This window comes from Orcinus orca, chromosome 15 (genome assembly GCF_937001465.1).
Source record: "Orcinus orca chromosome 15, mOrcOrc1.1, whole genome shotgun sequence".
Taxonomy (NCBI): domain Eukaryota; kingdom Metazoa; phylum Chordata; class Mammalia; order Artiodactyla; family Delphinidae; genus Orcinus; species Orcinus orca.
This window is the reverse complement of record NC_064573.1, coordinates 47,209,461-47,233,662: the sequence shown is the minus strand read 5'-3', so window position 1 is coordinate 47,233,662 and position 24,202 is coordinate 47,209,461. Positions and strand designations below refer to the sequence as shown.

Sequence of the window (24,202 nt, the reverse complement as noted above, 5' to 3'; positions counted from 1 at the left end):
TGAGAAATAAGGAAAGTGGCTGTTCACAGCACCTGCCTTTGGCTGTACCACGGTCAACGATGTGCTGTCACAGGTGTGTGTCTTGTGCAACCGTCCACGCCCTTCTGGGGCTCAGGCTTGGTTTACCACAGTTTAAGAATTTACCCAAAGGCATCAAGCCAGTCCACACACTCGCTGGGCGGTGGGTGTATCTATCGATGTTTCTTCCCGTCCCTTCCAACAAAAACCAGAACCAAGCCCTGAGCTGCAAAACATTTGAAGAAACAAAAGTATCCCAGCTAATGACAAGAATTTCTCATGTTTCTTCTTCCTTTCTATGATCATATAGAGAACGGGACAGACTGCAGGAGTCATTTGATAACCATTTGCTTCCCCTGTCTTTTGTTCACATAACTTTTCATTTGCAAGTCCTGAGTGAAAGTACACTAAAGCCAAACTTCTTTTACAAATAACTACTTTCTCGAAGCTTTTGCATCTACATAAAGGATTACAGATGGGTTCTTCAAGAGCCTGTCAGGACGTGTGTTTGGAAATACAGACTGTGTCGTCACTGTTGGGTTTTTGTGATCGTCACAGATGTCTGCCAGAGTGGAGACCAGAGCTTCATTCACACTGATCATGGCTCCCCAGGTTTGCTTCGCTGTTATAACCTTTATTCCGGCCCATTTTAACGTGTCCAACAATTTTCTCTGAATTCCACCCTTCATGCCACCTTGTTCCTTCTGTAACGTATCATCAAGATGGTGATGTTGTGATGAAGAACCTCAAGTACCACTAAGATTATGGATCAGCAGGATACACTCAAAAGATCCTTCTTTTTTTCTTTGACATTAGCTCTCTTGCACTGCTTTGAGACTAGAAGGGTTTTCATTTTTCAGGTAAGCTCTGAAGCCCTCAGGATCTTCTAAGCTGTTTTTTTTTTAAAAAAAAAAAAATCAATTTTTGGAGGGGTGGCAGGCACCTAGCCAAGCCCTAATGAGCCTGGGTGGGAGTTATGGAGCACGTTCAGCTCAAATCATGGAAACAGGTCTGGGTGAGTTCAGATTCACCTCTCGGTTATGAAGCCCTCTGAACCTGGTGAGTTCCGCCACTGTTTGAAAGTGGTGGTTAGCTGTTACGCACAGTTGTAATTTACCTTCTGAATATGGGGAACACAATAAGAAAAGGTGCACAGGGGTAAAAATAATCATTACCACCAAAAAAGATAGACAGCAAGGTCATTACTAAGCAAACGGACACATGGCATTTGTGTGGCAGCAGGAAGCCATTATCCAAGTGACTGTGTCATTTCTACTGACACTGAATCTTGATTAGATTCAGACAGTCCAGCAAAAAACTGTTATAATGGTGGGACTGAAGAAAGTTTTGGGGTTTTTTTTAACTTTTTTTTTTTGCAAATGGAATTGCCACCCAGTTGGAACTTCTGGGTGTCTGCCTTTGGAGTATGACCACATGAAATGCATACGCCTTGTAAGAGCACAACTGACTTCTCATCCCTCACCACCTCTCACATCCCTCATCCTCCCACCAGGACCACCCTGGGCATATTCAGAAGCCACACGTCAAGCATTAGGCACCCACTTCAGCTTGCTATTTTGGAGACAAATCGTTGCTACTTTCTATCTCCAGGCACCTTGAGAGTAACCATTCAGAAGCATAATATTGATAATTCATCAACTTGAGTCAATAAATCCTGCATTTCTAATGAAAAGAAATGGCATTTTAATGGGTTATTTATATACTGATAATAGAACAAACTGGCAGACATGGCAGACGCAGTGAAACGGACTCTTCTAAGACCACAGCTCAAGTTTCAGCAGAGGGCATCTGGGTGTTCGGTGGACCCATAAGGGAGCCTTCAGTGTGACTTTCAGAGTTTTAAGTCCTCAGAGTTCACATGCAAATTATAACATCATGTGATTTTGTTTTGAATAAATGCTTCTCTTCAGAAATTAAGGGAGGGGAAGTTTATTTTCTGCATTGGCTTAATAAAAAAGACTCCCCCAACTTGAGAATAACTTGTGCATTGTTTTATTCCAGGCAAGAATACACACAGCATAGACACCTCGCTGTATCCTGCACAGAGAGATACGGAGAGATTTCATCTCTCTGCAGAGTAGACCATAGCGGTCTGGGAAGATGGAATTAAGACCTATACGGTAGACACAAGCTCTGGGGTGTGATACTCGGCCCACAAAGCTCTCTACAGAGCCAAAATGCGGTTTGTCTTTTGGAAATTCACCTAAAATTAACGTTGGTTCTCATGTGCCATAAAAAAGCTCTCAAACGAAGCCCTCAGCCAGAATCAGAGTTACGTGACCAACAGAAACTACAGGATTTAAGGAACCAAAGTCATAGGAGATATGTGAGCTGGGCTGTGGAAAATAACACTGTCAATTTTAAGCCCTTCTACTGGAACTGTTCTCAAGAACACAGTAAAGTGGAACATATTTTTCACATATTAACCTTGTAGGAAATTACCAGAATCTTCTACGAAATACCTATGAATTAACTTTTTCGAACAAGTAAATAGAACATATAGTTTATTATCAAAGTACTTCTTGTATGATGAGGCAGGAATCATGAAAGTACAATAACGAACACAGGGCAAAAACAACGCTGGCGTTGCCCAGTGACACCATTTATCACGACAGATCAAAATGAGCACAGTCCGTATTATTGTCCCAAGTGCTGAGAATCCAGCCAGAAGCACTAAGAAAAGCCTCGCTCTAACACTGTGTCTCTAGCCACACCACCGCTGTCCCCGCCATGCTGCAGGGGGATGCATTGCTGCTTCACTGCCCTCCTCTGCAGATCTGTGGCCCAAACTCGGAGATGCAGGCGGATTACCTGGATGCCAATGAAAACTGCTCATTTCCCTCACATCCTGGGATACAGATGGCGGCCGGAGACAAGGAATCTGCATTCTTTCAAGCATCTGGAGATGATCCGAGGGGCTCAGGGAGGAGGGGCTCAGTTGGAGGAAAACATTCTGAAGGCAGGTGTCACCCTTCTGTTAATCTGGCTCATTGGTCTCTGGGTTGTGACTGGATTGATGTATTCCCTTCTCCTTACCTTTTCCCTTCAGCGTAATTAGCCTAGAAAATTCCTTTCTGGTCTCTCTCTGCCTTGAAGGAAAAAGGATGTTAATCTTTGCTGCCCAGATTGGACTAGGCTTGCCGTTACGATCTGACATCACTGTTAGCACCTGATGATTCAAAATGTTTGACCTTCACACTGCAGCAGCCCTGTGATGGCTGAGCTGCTCCAGGTCAGAACAAAACTCACTCAAGTCAACTAAGCAAAACTCATTCAACATTCGACCAATATTTATCAAGCATTGCCAGGCACAGTTCAAAGCATTGAAGACTACTGGTAGATGTATTATTTGTTTTAAAACTTAAAGCGTAAGCTTAGAGGGCATGTTTTAGAAATAAATTTAAAACTTTTTGAAAACAATTTTTCTGATTGGTGCAGGCACGTGTGTTTTGTGCAGTGGTGTGAACCTGCGATAGTTTGCTATATCGCGGGGCACTCGGGTCCGCTGCTCCAGTAGCAACGGGAAAGGGAGGAGGCCAGCAGAGAGGCGGTGACTAACACATCAGTGGACCTAGATGCCCCTAACCTGATTAGCAGCCCTACGTATCCTGGCACCAGGTAGACCACTCCTTCCCGTGGGCACAGCGTGCTGGGGCCGAAGCTGGTCACTGAATGTTGTGCTAATGATTTTCTCTTCACAGGTCAACCCAGTGGCCATCAGCAGGTGGCAAGATCACTGGTCCAAGGCCAACTTTGTCCCTTGCTGTGGGATGACTGTGTGCACTGGACATGGGGGCATGAAAAAAAGAGCTTCCTGAAACCCACAGGCAAATAAGAACAAGATTCATTTATCCCATTGCCCAGTCTAAGGCGGTGCTTTGCAGACTTTTTAAAGTCATGACACACATAGAAAATGATAGCACTGTATTTGTATGACACTGGACGGCAGGAGACCAGGCCGGGAGCTCCGGCACCACGGGGGTGGCAGGGCTCACACATGCCCCAGCACTGACCCAGAGTTAGGTGAAGGCCACCTGGAGAATAAAATAGCTTGAGATATTGTAGAAGAGCTGTCCCCTTGGCTAAAGCTCACCTTTAGAACACAGTTCCAGAAGGTGGGAAGATGGACTGCATAGCTGAACACGGGAAGCGTTAGCAAATCCCATGCCCAGGTCCAGACCAATGAAATCAGAAACTTTGTGGGAAGGACCAGGTTGTTTTTTGAATCCCAGATGATTCTAACATGCCCCCAGGATTGAGAAGCATGGCTATAGAAGAATTTAAAAACCAAGGCCCTGGAGTCAGAGTGGGAGTTGGAATCCTGGCTCTTCCCCATTTGCCGAATAAGACTGAACACGTTGCTGAGCCTCGTAGAGCTGCGTGTTCTTATCTGCAACAGCGCCTCCTATAAATAGCTTATGGCGGCGCACGAATGATATAGGGAACGAGCCCAGTCCAGCTTTAAACGTAACTTTCTATTTTGAATAGCTTTATTCAATTACTTGACCTTCATTGTTTTGAGGATCTGGCCTCTGGGTACAGAATCTTACCCAGTAATTAATCCATATATCAAGCAAACTTGTGAACGTCCCCTGTGCCAGGCCCGATACTAGGTACCAAGAACACAAGGATGAGAACTAAGTAAGAAAGAGTTTTTCAGGAAGAGGGTTTCTAGCTAAGCTGAGGCTGAGTTCTCGGCAAGTGAGAAGTTAATAAGAATCGAGAACGTGACCTACAGTCCTGTCCTGAGTTGTTTCACGCTGAATACCCAGTGTTACTGCTCTGCCATCAAAGGCACCAGCACCATGTGGGGGGCGCAAGGGGGCCCTCACCTTCCTGGTCTAAGGATCAGGCTAAGGGAGCCGCCGGCCTTGTTACTGTTTACCTCCAAGGGCCTTCTGCCCACATTTATTTTAACATCTGTTAACTCCCTACTTTGGTCAACACCAAATCTAACTTCAGTTACCACCGACTGCAAAATTACAGAAAATGTACCAGAAACAATATCACGGTTGGGACTTCCCTGGTGGCGCAATGGCTAAGAATCCACCTGTCAATGCAGGGGACCCGGGCTCGATCCCTGGTCCAGGAAGATCCCACATGCCGCGGAGCAACTAAGCCCGCGAGCCACAACTACTGAGCCCGCACGCTGCAACTACTGTAGCCCGCGGGCCTAGAGCCCGTGCTCCACAAGAGAAACCACTGCAATGAGAAGCCTGCACACCGCAACGAAGAGTAGCCCCTGCTCGCAGCAACGAAGACCCAATGCAGCCAAATAAAGAAATAAATAAAATAAAAAGAAGTGACATTTGAACTGAGTTAATATCAAAAAAAATATCATGGTTAATATAACTAGCAAGGTGATCTGAAGATGATGGTCTGGCCTGGAGCTGTTCCACACCCATAGCCCAGACAGTAGACTTCACCCTGTACTTCCCTCCTGCTGAGATGAAGGGTGAACATATGTATTTGCCACACATCAGATAACAGGAGGTGAATCACAGAACTCAGAAGAGGCCGTTGATAAGGTGTGACCTGTAATACTGAAGCAACAACAATCTGCTTCTACATCGACTCTAAAATGTAAACTAGATTTTGTCTTGAAAATGTAGACGAACTAATAAAGATGTAACCTGAGGAAACAAACCATAGAATAAAATTATCTTTAGACTTAACACAGGAAGCAAACTACATCCCAAGGCTATTCATCCTGTTTTATTTTTCTTCCTACTTTACTTACTACCAACTCAAATATTGTTAATTGATTGTTTACTTGTTTATTGTCTGTCCTCTCCTGCCCCCAAGTAAACGACAAGAGAGCAAGGACTTTTGTTGGCCAGTGTACGCCCTGGTTGACAAGGAACACAGAATAAATCTGTAGAATGAAAAAAAAGAACATGACAGGGAAAACTACAGGCCAGTACCTGTAACATGGCTGCATTTTTCTTTGAATGATTGTCGAAGATAAGACTTGATGAGCTAGATTACTTTAAAAGCTAGGCCCATGTTGTGCCCAAGTGGCAAAGAAAGTTTGCTGAATTTGCCAGCAGTGCAGCCTAAGTTACTGAAGCTGGACTTTCAACACTAAACAGAAAATCCAGCTTCGTCGTTTTGAAAAAAAAAAAAAAAAAGTCTTTTGAAGCTGGTTTCATTTACTCTTTGCCTATATAAGTGAGGAGCAGTTTTGGAAAAGCATTATTGTAAGATGAAAAGAAGAAACAGAGCAGAGGAAAACTTGTCCCTATAATCCTGGAGAAACTTTCCATTTTTCATTGGCCAAGTGCTTTTCCTCCTTTTAATCCCTCCGTAAACTAATTTTCTTTTTTTTTTTTTTGTTTTAAGATCAACCAGTCAGAACTGCTCACCATTAGACTGTCCTCATTGTATGCATTTCCACAGGCGTTTTCCCAGCAGCAGGGATACGTTCTCTTTTTCCATTTGTGCTGAGACTATATATGCCAGGTTGATGTCCACTCATCTAAAAACCCCCAATAACCTATTCTGTGATTTTTTTTTAAAACTTGAGATAGATACTGAATTATAAATCATGCTGATCTAAAGAGCAGGTCATAATAAAAAGCTTTGTATTCAGTGCCATGCAATCATTCTGAAAGAAAGTTCAGGGAACTGTTTGGCCAGCAAACAGGATGCATTAATTTGGGGGCATTTTTGTTGAGATCCTGAAGCGTGAGCCTGTGTGATGACAACGTGGGATGCACCACGTGTGTCTAGGGACCGTAGCGTGAACTGGAGCTGTGAAGTCAAAGCCAGAGCACAGAACCCCCAGCCCTGACACGGGATTACAGAAAACTCCCGGGGCTGGTGCACAGCAGTTACTCGGAAATCCAGACATTAGAATTCAATTGTCCTGAGCATGCGGACCAACCCCTTAACGTTGCAAGTGCCCCACTTTTCCTTCAGTGCAGCTCCACGGAACCACCCTGGAATGGCCAGCACATCGGGGGTGAAGCCTGCCAAAACCAGATCTCTACTGGCAAGGCACACATGCCTGGCATCGCCATGCTGAAGCTCCAGATACACACACCCCTTGGGTGGCCATGGGTGTCGACCGCAACGTTGAAAGCTGAGTCTCTTGAGTTTTGCAATTACCTACATATGCCAGTGTGCTTAGTAACCACTGCTATTTAGGAGAGACCAATTCAGCATAATCTGCTTGTGTCGGAGTTAACTCATATACTTGGTTTAAAATATACAAAAGCTCTGTCAAGCAGGCAGATTGGATGGCTCAGGGGATTGTAACAGGAGACTGTGTCTTTCACCTCTAGGTTAGTAGCTCTTTTAGCTAAGATCCCTGCCTCACTGCCACCCCATAGGTGTGGTTAACCAGCAGTATCTGCCCACTTCTTGGTTTAAAAAGTCCACATCTGAATAACCATCAATATAACTGCTGTTAATATTGTTTTCGTTCGAGGTGACAGTAAATGATGACACAGACCTAACTTTGAACTCAGACTTACGTCTTCTTTTAAAGCATAGAACATTTCTTTAATATCACACACACATGTGGCTAAGAAGATATTTCACTGTCAACAGCAGGAGATTTTAAAGAGGCCATGTACTTTGGTACCAATATTACTTACTTACGACAAATTAGATACCTAGATTTTTTGTTACCAATGATGTTAGTGGGTACCTTGGATTTCTGAGTCAGATATGATCAGGTCTGTCCTTAAAATTTGGGGGGCTCAGGGCAAGAGTACAAGTGAGGTCCACCTCCCATATGTCTAGATATTTACAACTTAGAAATCAGGGTAACAAATTGTTAAATATCTTCTATCTTCTTTGTATATCTATTTAAAAATATATATATTTTTGGGTTTACTTATTTGATGTAAAATTATTGCAGGTCTGAACTGGGTGTTTTGTTTGGTGACGGCAATTCAAAATAGCAACCAAAATTGGAGACTGGTAGGCTCCCCTGAAAGGGAACAGTGTTTTTCACTGAGGTGGTGTGGTTCAGCCTCTGTCTCATAAACACTTCCAAAGAACTGTTTTGCATCTCACACGAAATGTTGGTAAAGACAGACCACACCACGGATGTATGCAGTACTTCAGTTAATTTGAAGCCTTTATGTCCAGTCCTGTTAGCTAAAAACAACTCAATAGGCTTCCCTGGTGGCGCAGTGGTTAAGAATCTGCCTGCCAAGGCAGGGGACACGGATTCAAGCCCCAGTCCGGGAAGATCCCACATGCCGTGGAGCAACTAAGCCCATGCACCACAACTACTGAGCCCACGTGCTGCAACTACTGAAGCCCGCTCGCCTACAGTCCATGCTCCGCAGCAAGAGAAGCCACCGCAATGAGAAGCCCGCGCACTGCAACGAAGAGTAGCCCCCACTCGCCGCAACTGGAGAAAGCCCACGTGCAGCAATGAAGACCCAACGCAGCCAAAAAAATAAATGAAATAATAAATAAATTTATAAAAAAATAAAAAAAAAACCACCCAGTAATGGAAATGAATAACAACATAAGTAATTAACCTTGTTGTAAAATATAAAAGTCAACTTGCATATTGAATCCGTACTCAGGGTGTACAAGCCAAAGAAAAGAAAAAAATAGGGCATGTGGGGGCACAGACAGTGGAACCGGGTAACCTTGCTAATTAAAGAAATGAAGATCCAAATGTATTTTCTTTGGTGGAATGGCCATTATGATATAGCATGGGAGATTCATTAAGTAAGAGGCCTATGTTCAGTTGGAGGGACCATACAAAGCCATATGGTTAAAATCAGGACCTCTTAGGAAAATCGCAGCGTTTCCCGTTTCACTGGTCTGGGGCATGGCCTTTCATGGCCTTTTGATTTTGCAGGTGCTTCTAATGTTTAGCTGTGTGGTCCAAGGTACCACTTTCTGGGGACAACGTTCTAAAGGTAGCCTTTAGCCCAGAGGACAAGAAATAGAAACAGAATAAAAAATCACCCACAATATTTCAAAATGGAGTAAAGGCCCTTTGCAGGACCTTTGAAATTATAGAAGGACACTTTTAGGATCACTTGTTACAAACAACTTAGTACTTTTACACTACGAATCTCCCCCTGAAATCCTAGAAAAGAAAACCAAGGAAAAGACCCTTTTCCCCACTGGGCTACACCAAGGAAAGTGTGAGCGAGAGAGGAACCAGGGTGCTCCAAGAGGGAGAGGGGGCAGGGAGTGGTCCAGTAGGATGAGACGTATTCAAGACAACCAGAATCTAGAGAGCTCAACTTGGAATTACTTGGAATTCTATGGTCAGGGGCAACCTAATGTCCTACAATTTATCCCCAAAAGGTTGATATATATGAGAGATTTTCCCAGAAGTTGGAAGGAGCATCTGACATCTGCGGAAAAAGCATGAAGAACTATTTCTTCCCTATATCTTTGACTACTGAAAGTTGTGGATGGGTCCCATTAAACTGACTGCTGCTTTGAAATGAACATTTAATTTCTTTCCAAGCACCCCCCCGCCCCCTCCCAAATCCAAGAGGAAGCAAAGCAACACACGGTGGTCCATTCAACATCCACAGCATTGTTTTCCAGCCAGTGTCATCTGCTTTAGAAACATAAATTACTTGTAGGGCTTGTTTCCAAAAGTTTGGACATAGGCTTAAAAATATCTCCTAACAAAAAAGATGATCTTGGGATAGCTTGGCAGTTCCAAGACAGGTGGGGACATTAAAGATAAAGGACCAGGGCTTCCCTGGTGGCGCAGTGGTTGTGAGTCCGCCTGACGATGCAGGCGACACGGGTTCGTGCCCCGGTCCGGGAAGATCCCACATGCCGCGGAGCGTTTGGGCCCGTGAGCCATGGCCGCTGAGCCTGCGCGTCCGGAGCCTGTGCTCCGCAATGGGAGAGGCCACGGCAGTGAGAGGCCCGCGTACCGCAAAAAAAAAGAAAAAAAAAGATAAAGGACCAGAAGGTGCAGGCAAGGAGGCCCTTGAGCCTTTATAAATCCAGGCAAGTATCCAGAAGTGAGGCTGTTTCTGTGGTCTAGGAAATGAAGGAATGGGATATATTTGGAGTTTGGAAGGCAGTTGGAAAAGAAACAATTGCTGGGTTTGGCAGAAGATTAAGTATAAAGGCAATACAACGTGTTGGGCACAGGGCCATGTCGTGCTTTCCATAATCACATTTAATCCTCCCAATAACCTTGGAAGAAGACGTATTTGTGTCTATTTTACAAGACAGAAGACAGGCACTTAGAAATTGAACCTATCCATGGCCAAACAACTATTAAATGGGAGCGTCAGCATTCAAACCTGGGACTAATGAACCACATATTATTTTTGATGTTGCTCCCAGGACACTGGGAGCACAGAGGCGACAGCGAAGCATAGAGAAAGGTCAAGAAAGAAAGATGAACAATTTTATCTTTTCTAATTAAGTTGGTGAAAGAGAAATTCAATTTATGATGCGTGTAAGCATCAGGTTTCGGGAGGGGGAGGTTTAATGAGATTTTTTTAAAAATCTGTGCATATATATAGTTCAGTGCTGTGCAACAGCAATAAAGAGTGAGACACGTCTGTAATTTTGTGTTTTCTGGTAGCCACATTAAAAGAGTAAAAAGAGGGGCTTCCCTGGTGGCGCAGTGGTTGAGAGTCCGCCTGCCGATGCAGGAGACACGGGTTCGTGCCCCGGTCCGGGAAGATCCCACATGCCGTGGAGCGGCTGGGCCCGTGAGCCATGGCCACTGAGCCTGCGCGTCCAGAGCCTGTGCTCCGCAACGGGAGAGGCCACAACAGTGAGAGGCCCGCGTACCACAAAAAAAAAAAAAAAAAAGAGCTTAAAAAGAAACAGGTGAAATTAATTTTAATATATTTTATTTAACTCTATTATTATTTATACGACTCAATATATTATCATAGTATCACTCCAACATGAAATCAATATAAAATTTTTGAGATATTTCACATTTGGAGGGCACTAAGTCTTTAGAATCCAGTGTATATTTTACACTTAAAGGACATTTCAGTTTGGACCAGCCACACGTCAAGTGCTCAAAGCTGCATGTGGCTAGTGGTTCCCATATGAGACAGTACAGATACCGAGAGTGCTGAATCCGTACTGAGATCCATGAAACGCGATGCACGTCTCAGGGGGAAAAGAATAAGGGACAAAAAGGGGACTCTTAGAAATACCCATGGAAAGTTGGCCTGAGGAAAGCTCTCCAAATGAGACACTATCAGAGGTCTTTAATACTGCCAAGCATCGACACGATTGAAATGGCAAATGACTTGCGAGAGAGGAACTGAATTTACAGAGTCCCTCACTGTCTATCTTATATCACTGCCAATACGCCAAGTGACACCGGTGAGCTTCACAAAAGCCAAAACCCTGGTGGGCCTTAGGCAGTGGGAAGAGACCCACCCAGCTGCAATGAGCACGAGAAAACCTACCATTTATACCACATGCAAATAGTGTAATGACTAACTTCCCTCCTGTATCACAGTCTAATAATCAGACTGAAGGAAAAGGCCGCCAGATCAGACCAGTGCATTCTGCTATCGTCGAAACTTGCTTTTTGACTTATGTTTGTTTGGTGACTTGCCCCCTAGAATTAAGTGTTCATCTGAAGAGGCACAGTGATTTTCTATTGTCGATATTGGTGTTAGAAGGTTAGAAGGAATGGAAATAGACTTTTTTTTTAAAAAAAGAACCTCCTTATATAACGATACTCTTAAGAAATACAACCATCATGTAACAATTTTGTAGCATCCAATAACAATGCATTTAGGGAGGGTGGAGACTCAGTAATACTAACAACTGACTGATATGATCATTTCATTTTAAAATATACATTTAAAAATTTTTTTTTATTTTTTTGGCCATGCTGCACAGCTTGCAGGATCTTAGTTCCTGAGCAGGGATAGAACCCATGCCCCCTGCAGTAGGAGCATGGAGCCCTAACCATTGGAACGCCAGGGAATTCCCAATATACAGGTGTTTTGGGTAACTGAATTTATAACATCTGCTTTTTAAAAATCATTTCATGTCTATTGTAGAAATGAAATCTGGAAATTGAGTGGGAAAATATTTCATCTTTTCTCAACCTTCACATTCCTTCATAAAATATCAGATAGTGAAGTGAGACTAACAAAAACCACAAAAGCAGTCTTTGTGCAGTTATGACAGTGATTTGTATGTCAGTGCTCTCTTCTTAGGCTGTAAGTTACCTGATACCTGTCATATTGTAGGAGGTTCTCAGAAATGCAAAGAGTGCTTTTCTGAAGCCCAAGTGCTATGTTTCCATTCCATTTGAGCAGAAACAAGCAGAGAAACACCCTTTCTCCTGACATCAGCCTACGTGAGCTCATGCCTCTTCCTCTACCCACCAGCCGAGTGGCCCGAGGATAAATTCCCTAATAGGATCTGCCTCAGCCCCCAGATCTAGGTGGAGCCAGGAGGGGTGTCCTGGGGCACAAAGTAAATTGTTTCCTTGGAAACTCCTTTAGAAAAGGCTGGGTGGCAGGACTTCCCTGGTGGTGCAGCGGTTAAGACTCCACGTTCCCAGTGCAGGGGGCCCGGGTTCGATCCCTGGTCAGGGAACTAGATCCCACACGCGTGCCGCCACTAAGAGTTCATATGCTGCAACTAAGAGTTCATATGCCGCAACTAAGGAGCCCACTTGCTGCAACTAAGGGCCCACCTGCCGCAGCTAAGACCCAGCCCAACCAAATAAATAAATAAACTTTTAAAAAAAGAAAAAGAAATGGGTGAGTGGGGCGTGGGAGGGGAGTTCTCATCAGTGTGGTGTACACGCCCATTTATAAACCACTCTCCCCCTTCATACCTTTTTCCTATTTGCTTATCTGCCTCGAGCGTTCATAACTTCCACTGCCCTTCATTTTTTTTTCAAACAAGGCTATCTTTCTGTACTTCTGCCAACTGTTCTAAATATACTGCCCTACTGATAAGAGTCTCTCTTTTTTTTTTTTTTTTCTCCAGTTCACAAGTTGGGCCAACTATAAAATTCTAAGACTCGATAAGAAAGTGTGTTTTAGAAGAAGAGGACAGAAGAAAGGTCAGGGGTAGAAATCATCATCCTTTGTTTACTACGCTGAGAAACGTGAAGCTCTCAGAGGAGTGAAATATCACAGAACCCCATTCTCAGTGACACTTTCACACGTACTCGGCTAATCTCTGGATCAAACCCTGACTCGTAGGAGATTTACGGTCATGTCCCAGAGCTGCCTCCATAACAGGTGGCCCACATGATGCTTTCATGTGCTACCCCTGGCCCTGGCGAGTCTGCACTGCTAAGCTGGTCAAAGGAAAAACAGTTAGATCATCAAATACATGCACTCTGGAGCGTGACTTTGCGGCTTTTCGGATTACCTTGATTCGGGGTATTTGGTGAGGGTGGCCAGGCTGCTGGTGTACATGTGGCCGCCCACGTCGATGTGGACGGGTGCGTTGGATTTTGTGAGTTGTGCTGGAGTAGGAATGCCTTGGTTGTTCAGTGGAGATGCAGGAGATCTAGTGATCAGAGGTCTTGACATATTGGGCCGACTGTCCTATAGAGAGATAAGCAAGTTTAGACATGTCTCCTTTTGTGGAGAGAAAGGAAACCCATACATCCTACAGAAGAAGCCAGTGACTAGTGTTGATATTCGTTTGGCAATAAAATCTGGAAGATCAGCAAGCTCTCGCTTTTGTTGTAATGAATATCAAAAAGCCCCCCAACTCTGTAACAAAGAAAAGGAAAACTTCCCATGCTCGGAATCAAGGAGCTGAGCTAATGTTCATTTCACATCATCCCACACACTGTGATGGCTTATTTAACTAATGAATTCTCACATTTAACAACTGGTTAATGGCACGTGGAGAACTACTATTCGTTCCAAATGAAAAGATAACACTTAAAACAGTCCACTCTAAATAAAATACATATGCTTTATCCTTCTCTTGGAAAACGTCCTTACTGCTGTGGGCTCGGGACAAATTCAGACCTTCGGCACTTGGGTTCTGCAGAATGTTTTCTTCAATTTCTATGTTCCAAATCAGGAAGAAGAGGACATGACTGGTCTAGCCACCAGCTCACATACTCAAAGCAACCTTGCAAATAGGCACCAGAAGTTCATCCGTCAACAGATGAAAAAAAAAAAAATCAACCCACACTCCACCCATCTGGTTCCTGTTTCTCTCCCTATAAGACTATGGAGCTGAGGACACTTTGAAAAGAATGTCCCCTCCAGTGATTAAGCATGTGCTTGGGAGCCATGAGCAAGCCGCTCTTCTGCATGCTGGGCTCCTGGAAGAGATCAAGTTCCCAAGGTTGGGCTGAGGCAGACGTTCGTGTACAATGTGCTGCCCCACAGGCAACGGTACCACGGGAGCAAACGGAGCATCACGTGACGGCAGCGAGAGCGTGCTAAAGGAACTGTACTCTTGAGAAAATAAAATATGACATCCTTTCCATGGATACAATATAAATATTTCAAACACTATTCAGACATGGTTGATTGCTTTTAAATTAGAGCCCGAACCACAGACAAGTCAAGTCAGGTCTCTGGCACTCAATGAAGGGGGTCAAGTATTTAGAATCTACGATTGAGGAATAAGCTAAAATAGCACTTATGTCTGAACTCTGCTAGGCGAACGCCACAAGGATACTCGCAGATTTATAACTTAGCCAGAGATTGTTTGCAAACATGCAGACAATGTGTGGTAGCGCCAGTGATAAGGCATAATAAAGGGATTTTGAGAAATGCCTTTGATGGAGATTACAAACGGGAAGTCATCTAGTTTTTGTGCATAAAGCCCAGCATGATGAAATATAAATTTGCAAAACATCCCAGATTTTATGATCCGAAACAGCTTTAGGAGTTACCTGGGGCACAACTGTTAGACAAGTTAGCATTAACCACACGTCCAGGCAAGACTGGGAACACACGTGCTTCCTGAAACTCCGCATCTACTGTGAACGGGGTGGTGATGGGGCCTGTACACAACATATTGACCACCTGTGTGGTGCTTTTCTCCAGGCTGAATTAAACAGAGCTCAGGAACAGTCATAGAAAAAGGAGCTAATGTTTTATTTCTTAAATTGGGTGGTGGGTTCGTGGATGTTCACTGTGTTACCCTTATACATTCCTGTATATTTTTAACAATGCAAAATAGATATTAGAAAACACAAGGGATGTTTGTAACACAGAGAGAAAAGTGAAAGAGGTACTGGATAGGGGAAAAAACTAAAAAACAAGGACACAGTTGGTAGGAAATATAAAACAGTTAAGGCTGGGAAATATTCAAAGTAGCATTTTAAAATTTGGGTGTCAGAAAATGCATTTTTCCTTTAAAAATACAATCATATAACCTCAACTTTTAAGAGCTACGTACTACCTGACTTCCTTTTAGAAAATGATTTCTTGGCTAAAGACACACACACACACACACACACACACACACACACACACATCCCCGTCTCGGTTACAATTCAGTCCATCACAGCACTGCATCTTCTGTAATAGTTTTTCAGTTGGACACATTCATTATCCTGCCTCTGGGTGCTCGGGCAAAAATGAACAGTTCTGCAGGGTTAATACTGTAGTTAGACTGTGACCTCACTCAGCACAGCTCTAACTCTGTGAGGTCTACGGAGAAGGAGGAAAAAGTGAAAGCATAACTGATCGGTTGAAGGATTCCTGATTTCTCAGAATATATACCATGTACGCTGAAAATCGTGTATGTATAGATCTTACTAAATTTAACATTAAACCAGTGTTTCCTCAGTTGGGGGGTGAGGGGTAGTGGGGGGATTAACCCTTAAGGGCAAGGAGGAAGTTTCCTAATGGCTTGGCTCAGGCAGACGAGTAAGACTTTTTTTTTTAATTGAAGTATAGTTGATTTACAATGTTGTGCTAGTTTCAGGGGTACAGCAAAGTGGTTCGGTTATTTATATGTATACACACACACACACTTTTTCAGATTCTTTTCCCTTATAGGTTATTACAAACTATGAAGTATAGTTCCCTGTGCTATACAGTAGGTCCTTGTTGGTTCTAGTAAGACTTGTCGTGTTATAATTGGTCCTTGCTGAGCCTTCCTACCTCTTCTCCGAGGCTCTCTCTTCCCATCCTGGGAGCTTTCTGTGTTCCGTATTTGTCCCGTTGGTTAGATCATTTCTAAAGCATTAACTGCTCTTAGCTAATGGAGTTAAGGGTTTCCACTCAGTATTTTCTGCACTGATGCAGGCTGAAAGAATGCATAGGCTGGGCTGGGGGAGCATATTTGGGCCGGTGGTCTTGGCACTTGTAGGAGACCCTCGGATCTATTGCATCAACTCCAGATGCTTCAGCGACACAACTCTGGCCACCTCCTCCCCTCACCAGTGACCGGAACTGAGACTTTCTCTTTTTTATCTATAGATGCTGAGGTCCCGGATGGGATGCCTGAGCCTACAGAAGCCACTTCCCTCCCAGCCTAAGGATGAAGCCAATGCCCAGGAAGGCTGATCTGGGTCCTCCCTGGCACTGCTGAGACACCAAATCAACCAACTCTCAGCCTCCAGTCTCTTGATTTCCTGATACTTGGGAAAATAAGTTCATCTTTAAAGCTGGTCTGAGTTGGGATTTCTGCTACTGATCCTGATTCCTACCCTTCCTGGATACAGCCGCCTCCCCAAGAGGTCATTCGGCTTGGTGAGACTTGGCCTGTGATGCCAAGAACAGCTGCCTGCTGCCAGACGCAGCAGAATTTTCTATCATATTATCGCCACTCTTCAACTACACTTGCCCATTTTTAATTGCTCGCCCAGCACCATCTCAGTTTGTATATGTCTTTTAGCATCTCACTTTGGATGAGACGAAAACCATGAACTTTAACCAGAGAGAGTGCAAGCGTCTGGATGCGCCAACATCACTGCTGGAGAAACAGCTCAGAGCACTGAGGTGTATTCAGAAGCGCGGCCAGACAGAAATGCGTTTCTGCTAATCCCCCTTCTGGAACAGACTCTTCATCCGGGTGGTGGGCTGGGGGAAGGAACCCCACTCTAACATTAAGTTACTGGGTTATTGCCCCTTCCTTGTGCAGCCCACTGTTCCTTCCCTCCACAGTACCAGGCAGTGTCCCCAGGGATGGGCATACACCAGCGGACAGGACAGGCTGGTCGTGTTCAGTGGGAGAGAGAAGCCAGGAAACAGGTAGGGGAAGGCCAGCAGTTTACTGTGGCAGCTTAACTGCAGGGATACATAACCCAGTCTTGGGGGGCTGGGAGGTGGGATGTGGAAGGCTCCCTGGGGACAGTCTAAGCTGAGATCTGATGGATGAGAAGTCAACTCACAGTGGGATGCAGGAAGGAGAGCACATGGTATATTCTAGAAATTAAAATTTCAGTACACTGTGAGAATTCTTCCACTTGTTTTCTTCCCAAGTATGGAGGGAAAGTGCAGGAAACAGAAGCTTGTAAGACAATGGTCTGAGGACCACAGAATTAAATGGTAACTTACAATGAAAACATAAGTAAACCCACCATAACATCCTTAGGAAGGGAAAAGGGGAAGAGGAAGAGCAAGGAAGCTCATAGCCAGCTTTCTAAACAGCGCTGTCCAACAGAACTTTCTGCAGGAATGGAAACAATGTTCCGCATTTGCACCATTTAGTAGGGTGGCCACAACCTCATGTGGCTTTTGAGCCCCTGAAGTGGGGCTAGGGCAACTGAGGAACTAAATTTGTAATTTTAAGTTATTTTAATCAATTTAAATTTTAAGGTAGGTAGGCCAAGTGTGGCTCGTGGCTGTCATATTGGACAGCAGAGTAAACTCTACTTGAATTTTTCTTAATCTATGGACGCCCAAATCATGATAAACTTGAACTTATCACTCAGGGAGAAGCAGGGACATTTTAAAGTGAGTACAAATGGTCTATGACTGCCCCCCCACCCAAAACATGCATTTCCCTCTCCCCTTCTAACAGTATTTCTCCCTATTTTACTGATTTTATGAAAATAAAAGAGATTAGTAACCACACAGCAGGGATGCTGCACACACATCTCTGGATCTCAGAGAGCCAGTCCTGAGACACAAAAGCACATCCCAAATGACTCCCTTCCCCTGAGGTGACAGACAGCAAAAGGAATCTGTGATGGCAAAGCTCAGAACACTGGCCACCTTTTCTGGGGGGTGGGGGGTAGCTGGCTAGGAGGGGATAAGAACAAGCCTTCTGGAGAGCTAGAAAAGTCCTGAATCTTATTCTGGGAGGTTAAACCATTGTACACGTATGTATGCCTAAGATTTATTCACTTGACTCTTTTTTTTTTTTTTTTTCTTCGATGTGGACCATTTTTAAAGTCTTTATTGAGTTTGTTACAATATTGCTTCTCTTTTATGCTTTTGGTTTTTTGGTCAGGAGGCATGTGGGATCTTAGCTTCCTGACCAGGGATCGAACCCGTACCCCCTGCATTGGAAGGCGAAGTCTTAACCACTGGACCGCCAGGGAAGTCCCCTATTCACTTGACTCTTACATTATACTTAAAAAGAAAATAAACCAAAAATAGTCTTGGAAGAAACTCCTCCAATCAAAACACTTTCCTGTTCAGATGGTTACTCATTTAAATTTCTGTGAAATACAGTCTTCTTTTAAAAGCCAAAAAGACGTTTATTATTCCCTCTCGTAGGATTCACCAAATCTGACTCTAATACCCTGACATGAAACAGTACCTGAAATTCTATTTCTAATTCTTCTTTCCCTCATTTCTATCCTGTAGAGATTTTCCAGGCATGTTGATCAGTTTATCTTTAAAATTTCCATTTCCCAGCTGCTTTCAGTCTGAGGCTTCCTTGTAGCTTCATCATCTATCTCACCTATCCAGCAGAGCGGCAATGATTTTGGGGGAGGGATTTGACTTCAGGCATCTTTCAAAAGAAGCTAATGAAAACTTTGCCTCCTAAATCTAACCTTGCTGTGTGCTGTTCAAACAGGAGCCCCAGGGGCACCGCCTAGAACAAATGAGCTAAAGTTTAAACTGAAAGTTTTAATGACTTTATTTGTTAAGAATGTATGCCCCTGTCTCATGTCACGTTTCACTATCAAGTAGGACTATATTACCTCTATCACTGGGAAAAGAAACAGGTTTCTTAGGGATACTTCCAGAAAAGCATGTCTATAGTAAAATATTTACCTATATTATTTGATATTATAATTCATAACATTCAATAGAGCAGCGAAGGAATTCAACACAAATCATAACTGTTCCACGTATTTCAGCCTGGGTTTAAAATACGTGTATTTATATCACACACACTCTCACACACATACTCAAGTAGCTTCTAAATTATATGGAATGCATGGAGAATGGAGTGTTCTGATTGATTCTGTTTTCTGATAGTTGGCCAACCATTTAGGCCATGAGCCTGCAATCAAAGTGTCTTAGACCAGGATCCTGATTCCTAGGATGGAAATCTGTGATTACCTTGGGAGGGTTAGTTTAGAGCTGACACAATCCTGTTGGACTCACAGTAAAGGTTTTTTAGAGAGAAACATCCCTTCACTGACCATAGTTACTCAATCGGGTAGTAAGACTCTCAACCATAATGCCAACATATTTTGTAAGGGCCCTCACTGTTCCTTCATTCAAGTAGTATTCATTGGGCTCCTACTAAGTGTCAAACTTTATGGTCTCTTCTGACTTTAAATAGCAGAATGACCCTGGAGAGAGAGAGAAAAAGAAATCTTTTCTTATAATTTCATATAGGTTTAAAAAAAAAACCCAACCAAGCCCTAGCATTATTTCAAAATTGAAGATTGTTTCTGTCAATCTCTGAAGTCAGCAGAGAATTAGGCTGAAAAGTCTTCTGAACATCCAAACTTGGTATCAAATCTTCCATTCACTTTATTCACAGGAACTCCCTTCCAACTCATAGATCCTGCTTACTCTTCATTCAGAGACGCATAACAAGTGTGGTCATTGGTTTTCTAGCCTATACAAGAATCATCCAAAATTAAGTCATCCCCAGGTCAAACCCCAGACTAACTTAGATTGGAAAGTATATAATATATTGAAGAAAATTTTCTGCCCAAATATGATAAAGAAAAACTTTTTTTAAAGGTGAGACAAATTTCAAAAGTTTATATAGCTGGGAAAAAAATCACCTACACAGAACACCTCAAGTGTACAGGAGAAAGAGCCCTGGTTTTGGGAATCTGAAGACCTGGTTTGAGTTCAGGTTCAGCCTTTGTGTCATCTTGGAGAAGTTACCAAACCTGTGGAACTCTAGTTTCCTCATCTGTAAGACAGGATGAATCTTCCCACCCCACAGAGAGATAAAGCTGGCAGTGGGTGAGATGTTTGTGAAGGCATACAATACAGTGCATGGCACAGAGAAAGACAAAGGAAGTTTCTTTCCTTCTGCACGTGAAAAATGAAATTTAATACACCAGTACACCCAATGTACAGAGAAGATGTCTATGGATCCAGTGAGAAGTATAGAGAAGTTTTAAAGCAGTTGAGGAGGTAAGACCCATGGGTGAGAAAGGCAGTGTTTTACACTGATAAAGTACTACATAGTGGGATACAGATAAATAAAAACAAAATAGGACAGAGCATAACAACATGTGAGTTACGTGCTTTGGACAAAGCCTATAAAAGGAAGTAGAGAATGAGATCATCCCAGTAGGTTCATAAATGAAATGGCACTTGAGCTGTATTAATATTTTTTTCAGATCAAATCTTAATTTCACAGATTAAAATAAAACAGAAATAAAAAATAGGAGACTTCAAAGTTGTTTCAAAATGACTAGCAACTGTGTTAAATTAATCCGCAATTACTTCCTAATCTGAAAAAGCAAAATGTTACTCTTCTTGCCTTGGGCCAGGAGTAGGGGTTACTATTGTTTATCTATTTTAATGCACAATCTTTGCCAGATATGGAGTGAGTGCCCTCAATGTGCCTTTTTCCCCTCCAGTAATGAAATACACATCCAAGAAGTTCCTGTATTAGATTATCAAGCTGGGACCATGAAAAGAACAACCATTTGCCAAGATTTCTCTGTTTTTTTTTTTTTTCCCAAAAGCAAAGCGAATTTGTAAAATGGGAACATTTCGATAGAATTTTGCTGTGTTTATTATAGCTGGATTAATTTTTAAATTAGATTTCTTAGATATTTTTAAATGTACTTAAAACATCACAGAGTATTTAAAAATAGACATTGTAGCTCAACTATGGATATTACTGCTTTTTAAAAATTAAAACATAGCATTAAAGCGAAAGCAGGCTCCGTCACAGTTCTATAAGGAAAGGCCACTTTTTGCAAAAACATGTGTATGTACCATGAAAAAATTTGAAATTAAATGCACCAAAATATTAGTAGGGGGCAGGAGTGGGGGATGATGTTACAAGAAAATTTTGTTTTTGTTTTTTTCTCTGGTGCTTTATGGTGTTGAACATTTATTACTTTTGAAATTAAAAAAATATTATTTTAAACAAGGAGAAAAACAGCACTAGTTTGCTCAATCAGATCCATTAGTACATACTCTTGGCACACTATTATATCTTACTTTCATAATCAGCTTTTTTTGGACGTTTTTAAATGAAGGACTGAATGAAGCAATACAGAAATGGAACAGAACTTAGGGGTAATGCTTCCCTTCCCTTTATTTTCTCGCCAGGGAGGAAATGTGCGGAACAGAAAATTAAATGGGCCTCAGGTCACGGTAAGCCCATATTTAGCTGACACAAGCCTATTTAGTTTGATCCTGAAAGAAAGGGGCAGGGGCCTATGATTTCCACACTCTTGGGAGCTATCTGGTCATCTGTGCCCTCCCCTAGGTCCCCTCCATTCCCAGATCTAAAACCCAGCAAGATGATAAAAGCCGCACACGCACACCTCCTGTGTTTCCAGAAGTCGGTTCTGCACCTGCTTTCTTGGAAGGAAGATGCAGATGGCAGCAAAGGTTGACAGTGAAACAGTACCTGACACTCAGAGAGGGCCTAGTCTGAAACCAGAAACCTCTGCACAATGTTAAGTATTATCACCATTTCACAGAGAAGGAAGTTGACTCTGAGGTCAAGTGGCTTAGCCTATAATTATCTAGTAATGAATTTACTGTGATATTTTACACGCTGGCCATTGTGTACCAGGATAAGGTTACCACTCTCTACTACGAGACGATCCATGCCCTGGTTTTCACAAGAGAAGGGAGAGATTTGTGTTGCTCCACCCACATTTTTACACTTGGTCTGTTTTGGGATGAAGACAACTGGCTGGAGAGTTTGAAGGATGGATGGTTAGTGGTCAGGCACAAGGCAGGAGCCAGCTGGTCTAGGAAGTGGACACCTTCCCCCCAGCTCCTGACTCTCTTTCCCCGGCACAGAAAATTGGCATTTCATTGATTGCTCTAACTGCTAGTCCTAGATGTTACCTACAGGACACATCTGCCTCTAAATAAACAATAAGCTTGACTTACTGTTCTCTTCGATGTGGTCATAAAAATTCCTTGTCCGGTGGAGTGTCAAAAGCTAAATGGGTGCCTTCTAACCTTAACTGAGTCCTTAGAAATCTCTTAAGATGCCTATTTGTTTGACCTTTATGAGAAACACTTTTTCTTTTGTTTTTGGCCATGCCTTGTAGCATGCAGAACTTCCTTGACCAGGGATGGAGCCCGTGTCCCCTGCATTAGAAGCGCAGAGTCTTAACCATTGGACCACCAGGGAAGCCCTGCTCGATGTTTATGCATTAAAAAATAAAAAATTAAGATACACAAATTTGTAAGTATGCTGACTTACTCTCATTTACATAATAGGTGTGTTCAAAAAGTTCATTTGCTCACTTGTTCATTCGCTGAGAAAATGTTGGCTCACTAACCTGTTTTGTGCCGGGCTAGGGTACTGTGGAAGTGAACAATTCAGGGAGTGAGAGTCTGATTTAGGAATAAACCATATACACAAGGAATTCCTGATGACAAGAGAGCCCCATGTAAAAAAAAAAAAAAAAAAATCAAATTATATTTTAAATGTCCCGAGAACTACTTAAGCGAATCATTTGGAGGGCAAACAATACTTTGGTACAGTAAGGAATGAATCACTCTTGGTTTTATGAGCCCAGAGTACATTATTTTTAAATAAGACATACCTGTTAGTTAGTAAATCCACATTACAAGGATCATACTCCTAATTTTCGACCCAATTACCTTTTAAAAAGGAAACCAGTCACAGTGTTTCTAACAGTGCTGACATCGACTGAAGTTTCTAAACTCAGAGATGTTTTCCTAAGGACGTGACAGAGTGGAGGCCCAAGTTTTAGTCTGAGCTGTGTTACTGATGAGTTATGTGGCCTTGGCAAATTATTTCATTTCTCACTTCAGTTTTCTCATTTGTAATAGATGCCATTGAACCAGCTGGTCTATAGCGCTTTTTTCAATCCTGATTTTTTAAAAATAATTCTATGATTTTTAAAAATATAAACCATAGAGATTCAAATGTTTTAAGAAAGTTAGCATTTTAGGAGGTCAGAATTGGAATTCAAAATTCTTTTGAAAGAAAGAAGAACTGGTCATGAAATGAAAGGCATTCCAAAACTATGAGGGCAAAAAAAAAAAAAAAGAAGAAGAAGCCAACACAGAGAGATTTCTTAACAATCATAGCATTTTCTCTAGCTGATTAGGAAGATTAAATTTGAATCACTACTGCTTTTTATTTGCCTTCACTGACAGGAGGAAATGGCCAATAAAATATGGTGCTTAATGAGCAGAACGCCTACTTCAGAGATATTCTTTCCCTGGTGCAATATTTTACTGCAGAGTTGTTTATATATTTATAAACAATACTGTTCTAAAATACTAGAGTGGTCTGAAAGCAGCTTATCTGAGATTCCCTTATAGAATAGAAAACATTTATTTGAGTGATAGAAAACAAATGCTTTTTAATAAAGTAAGAATCTCTTATAAGCAGAATCAGTGTCATCTTTTCAAAAAGCCATATTGAATAATTTTAAAAAATCGGGGCAATTGAGAGTAACAGTCTCGAGGTTTCCACACTAGAACCAACGGGTGGCGTGTCATATTGACAGGCATGCCAGAGGGCGAGTGGCTTGCCAAAAATGCTTCTCCCAGGTGACACCTCGTGCCAGGTGGAATATTTGTCCTCAGAAGATGGAGACGGATTCTGGCTGTTTAGGTCATCCCGATTCTTAGTTCCATGAGTCCCTGGTATGACGTAAGAGTGGAGGTGA

The 24,202-nt window shown here is 42.6% G+C and overlaps 1 protein-coding gene across 3 annotated transcripts in view; it reads right to left on the bottom strand.

Annotated features, from left to right (window-relative positions):
• Positions 1-24,202, bottom strand: part of KCTD1 (potassium channel tetramerization domain containing 1) — an 89,921-nt gene that overhangs the window by 30,790 nt on the left and 34,929 nt on the right. For 2 of the 3 annotated variants that reach the window (XM_004273732.3, XM_004273731.3), the window contains exon 2: positions 13,372-13,550. In XM_004273732.3, coding sequence (XP_004273780.1) covers positions 13,372-13,535 — 164 coding nt within the window. In that variant the 5' untranslated portion in view covers positions 13,536-13,550. Of the gene's footprint in view, positions 1-2,526; positions 3,129-13,371; positions 13,551-24,202 lie in introns of those variants that run through there. The other variant, XM_033435263.2, reaches the window with a different exon arrangement.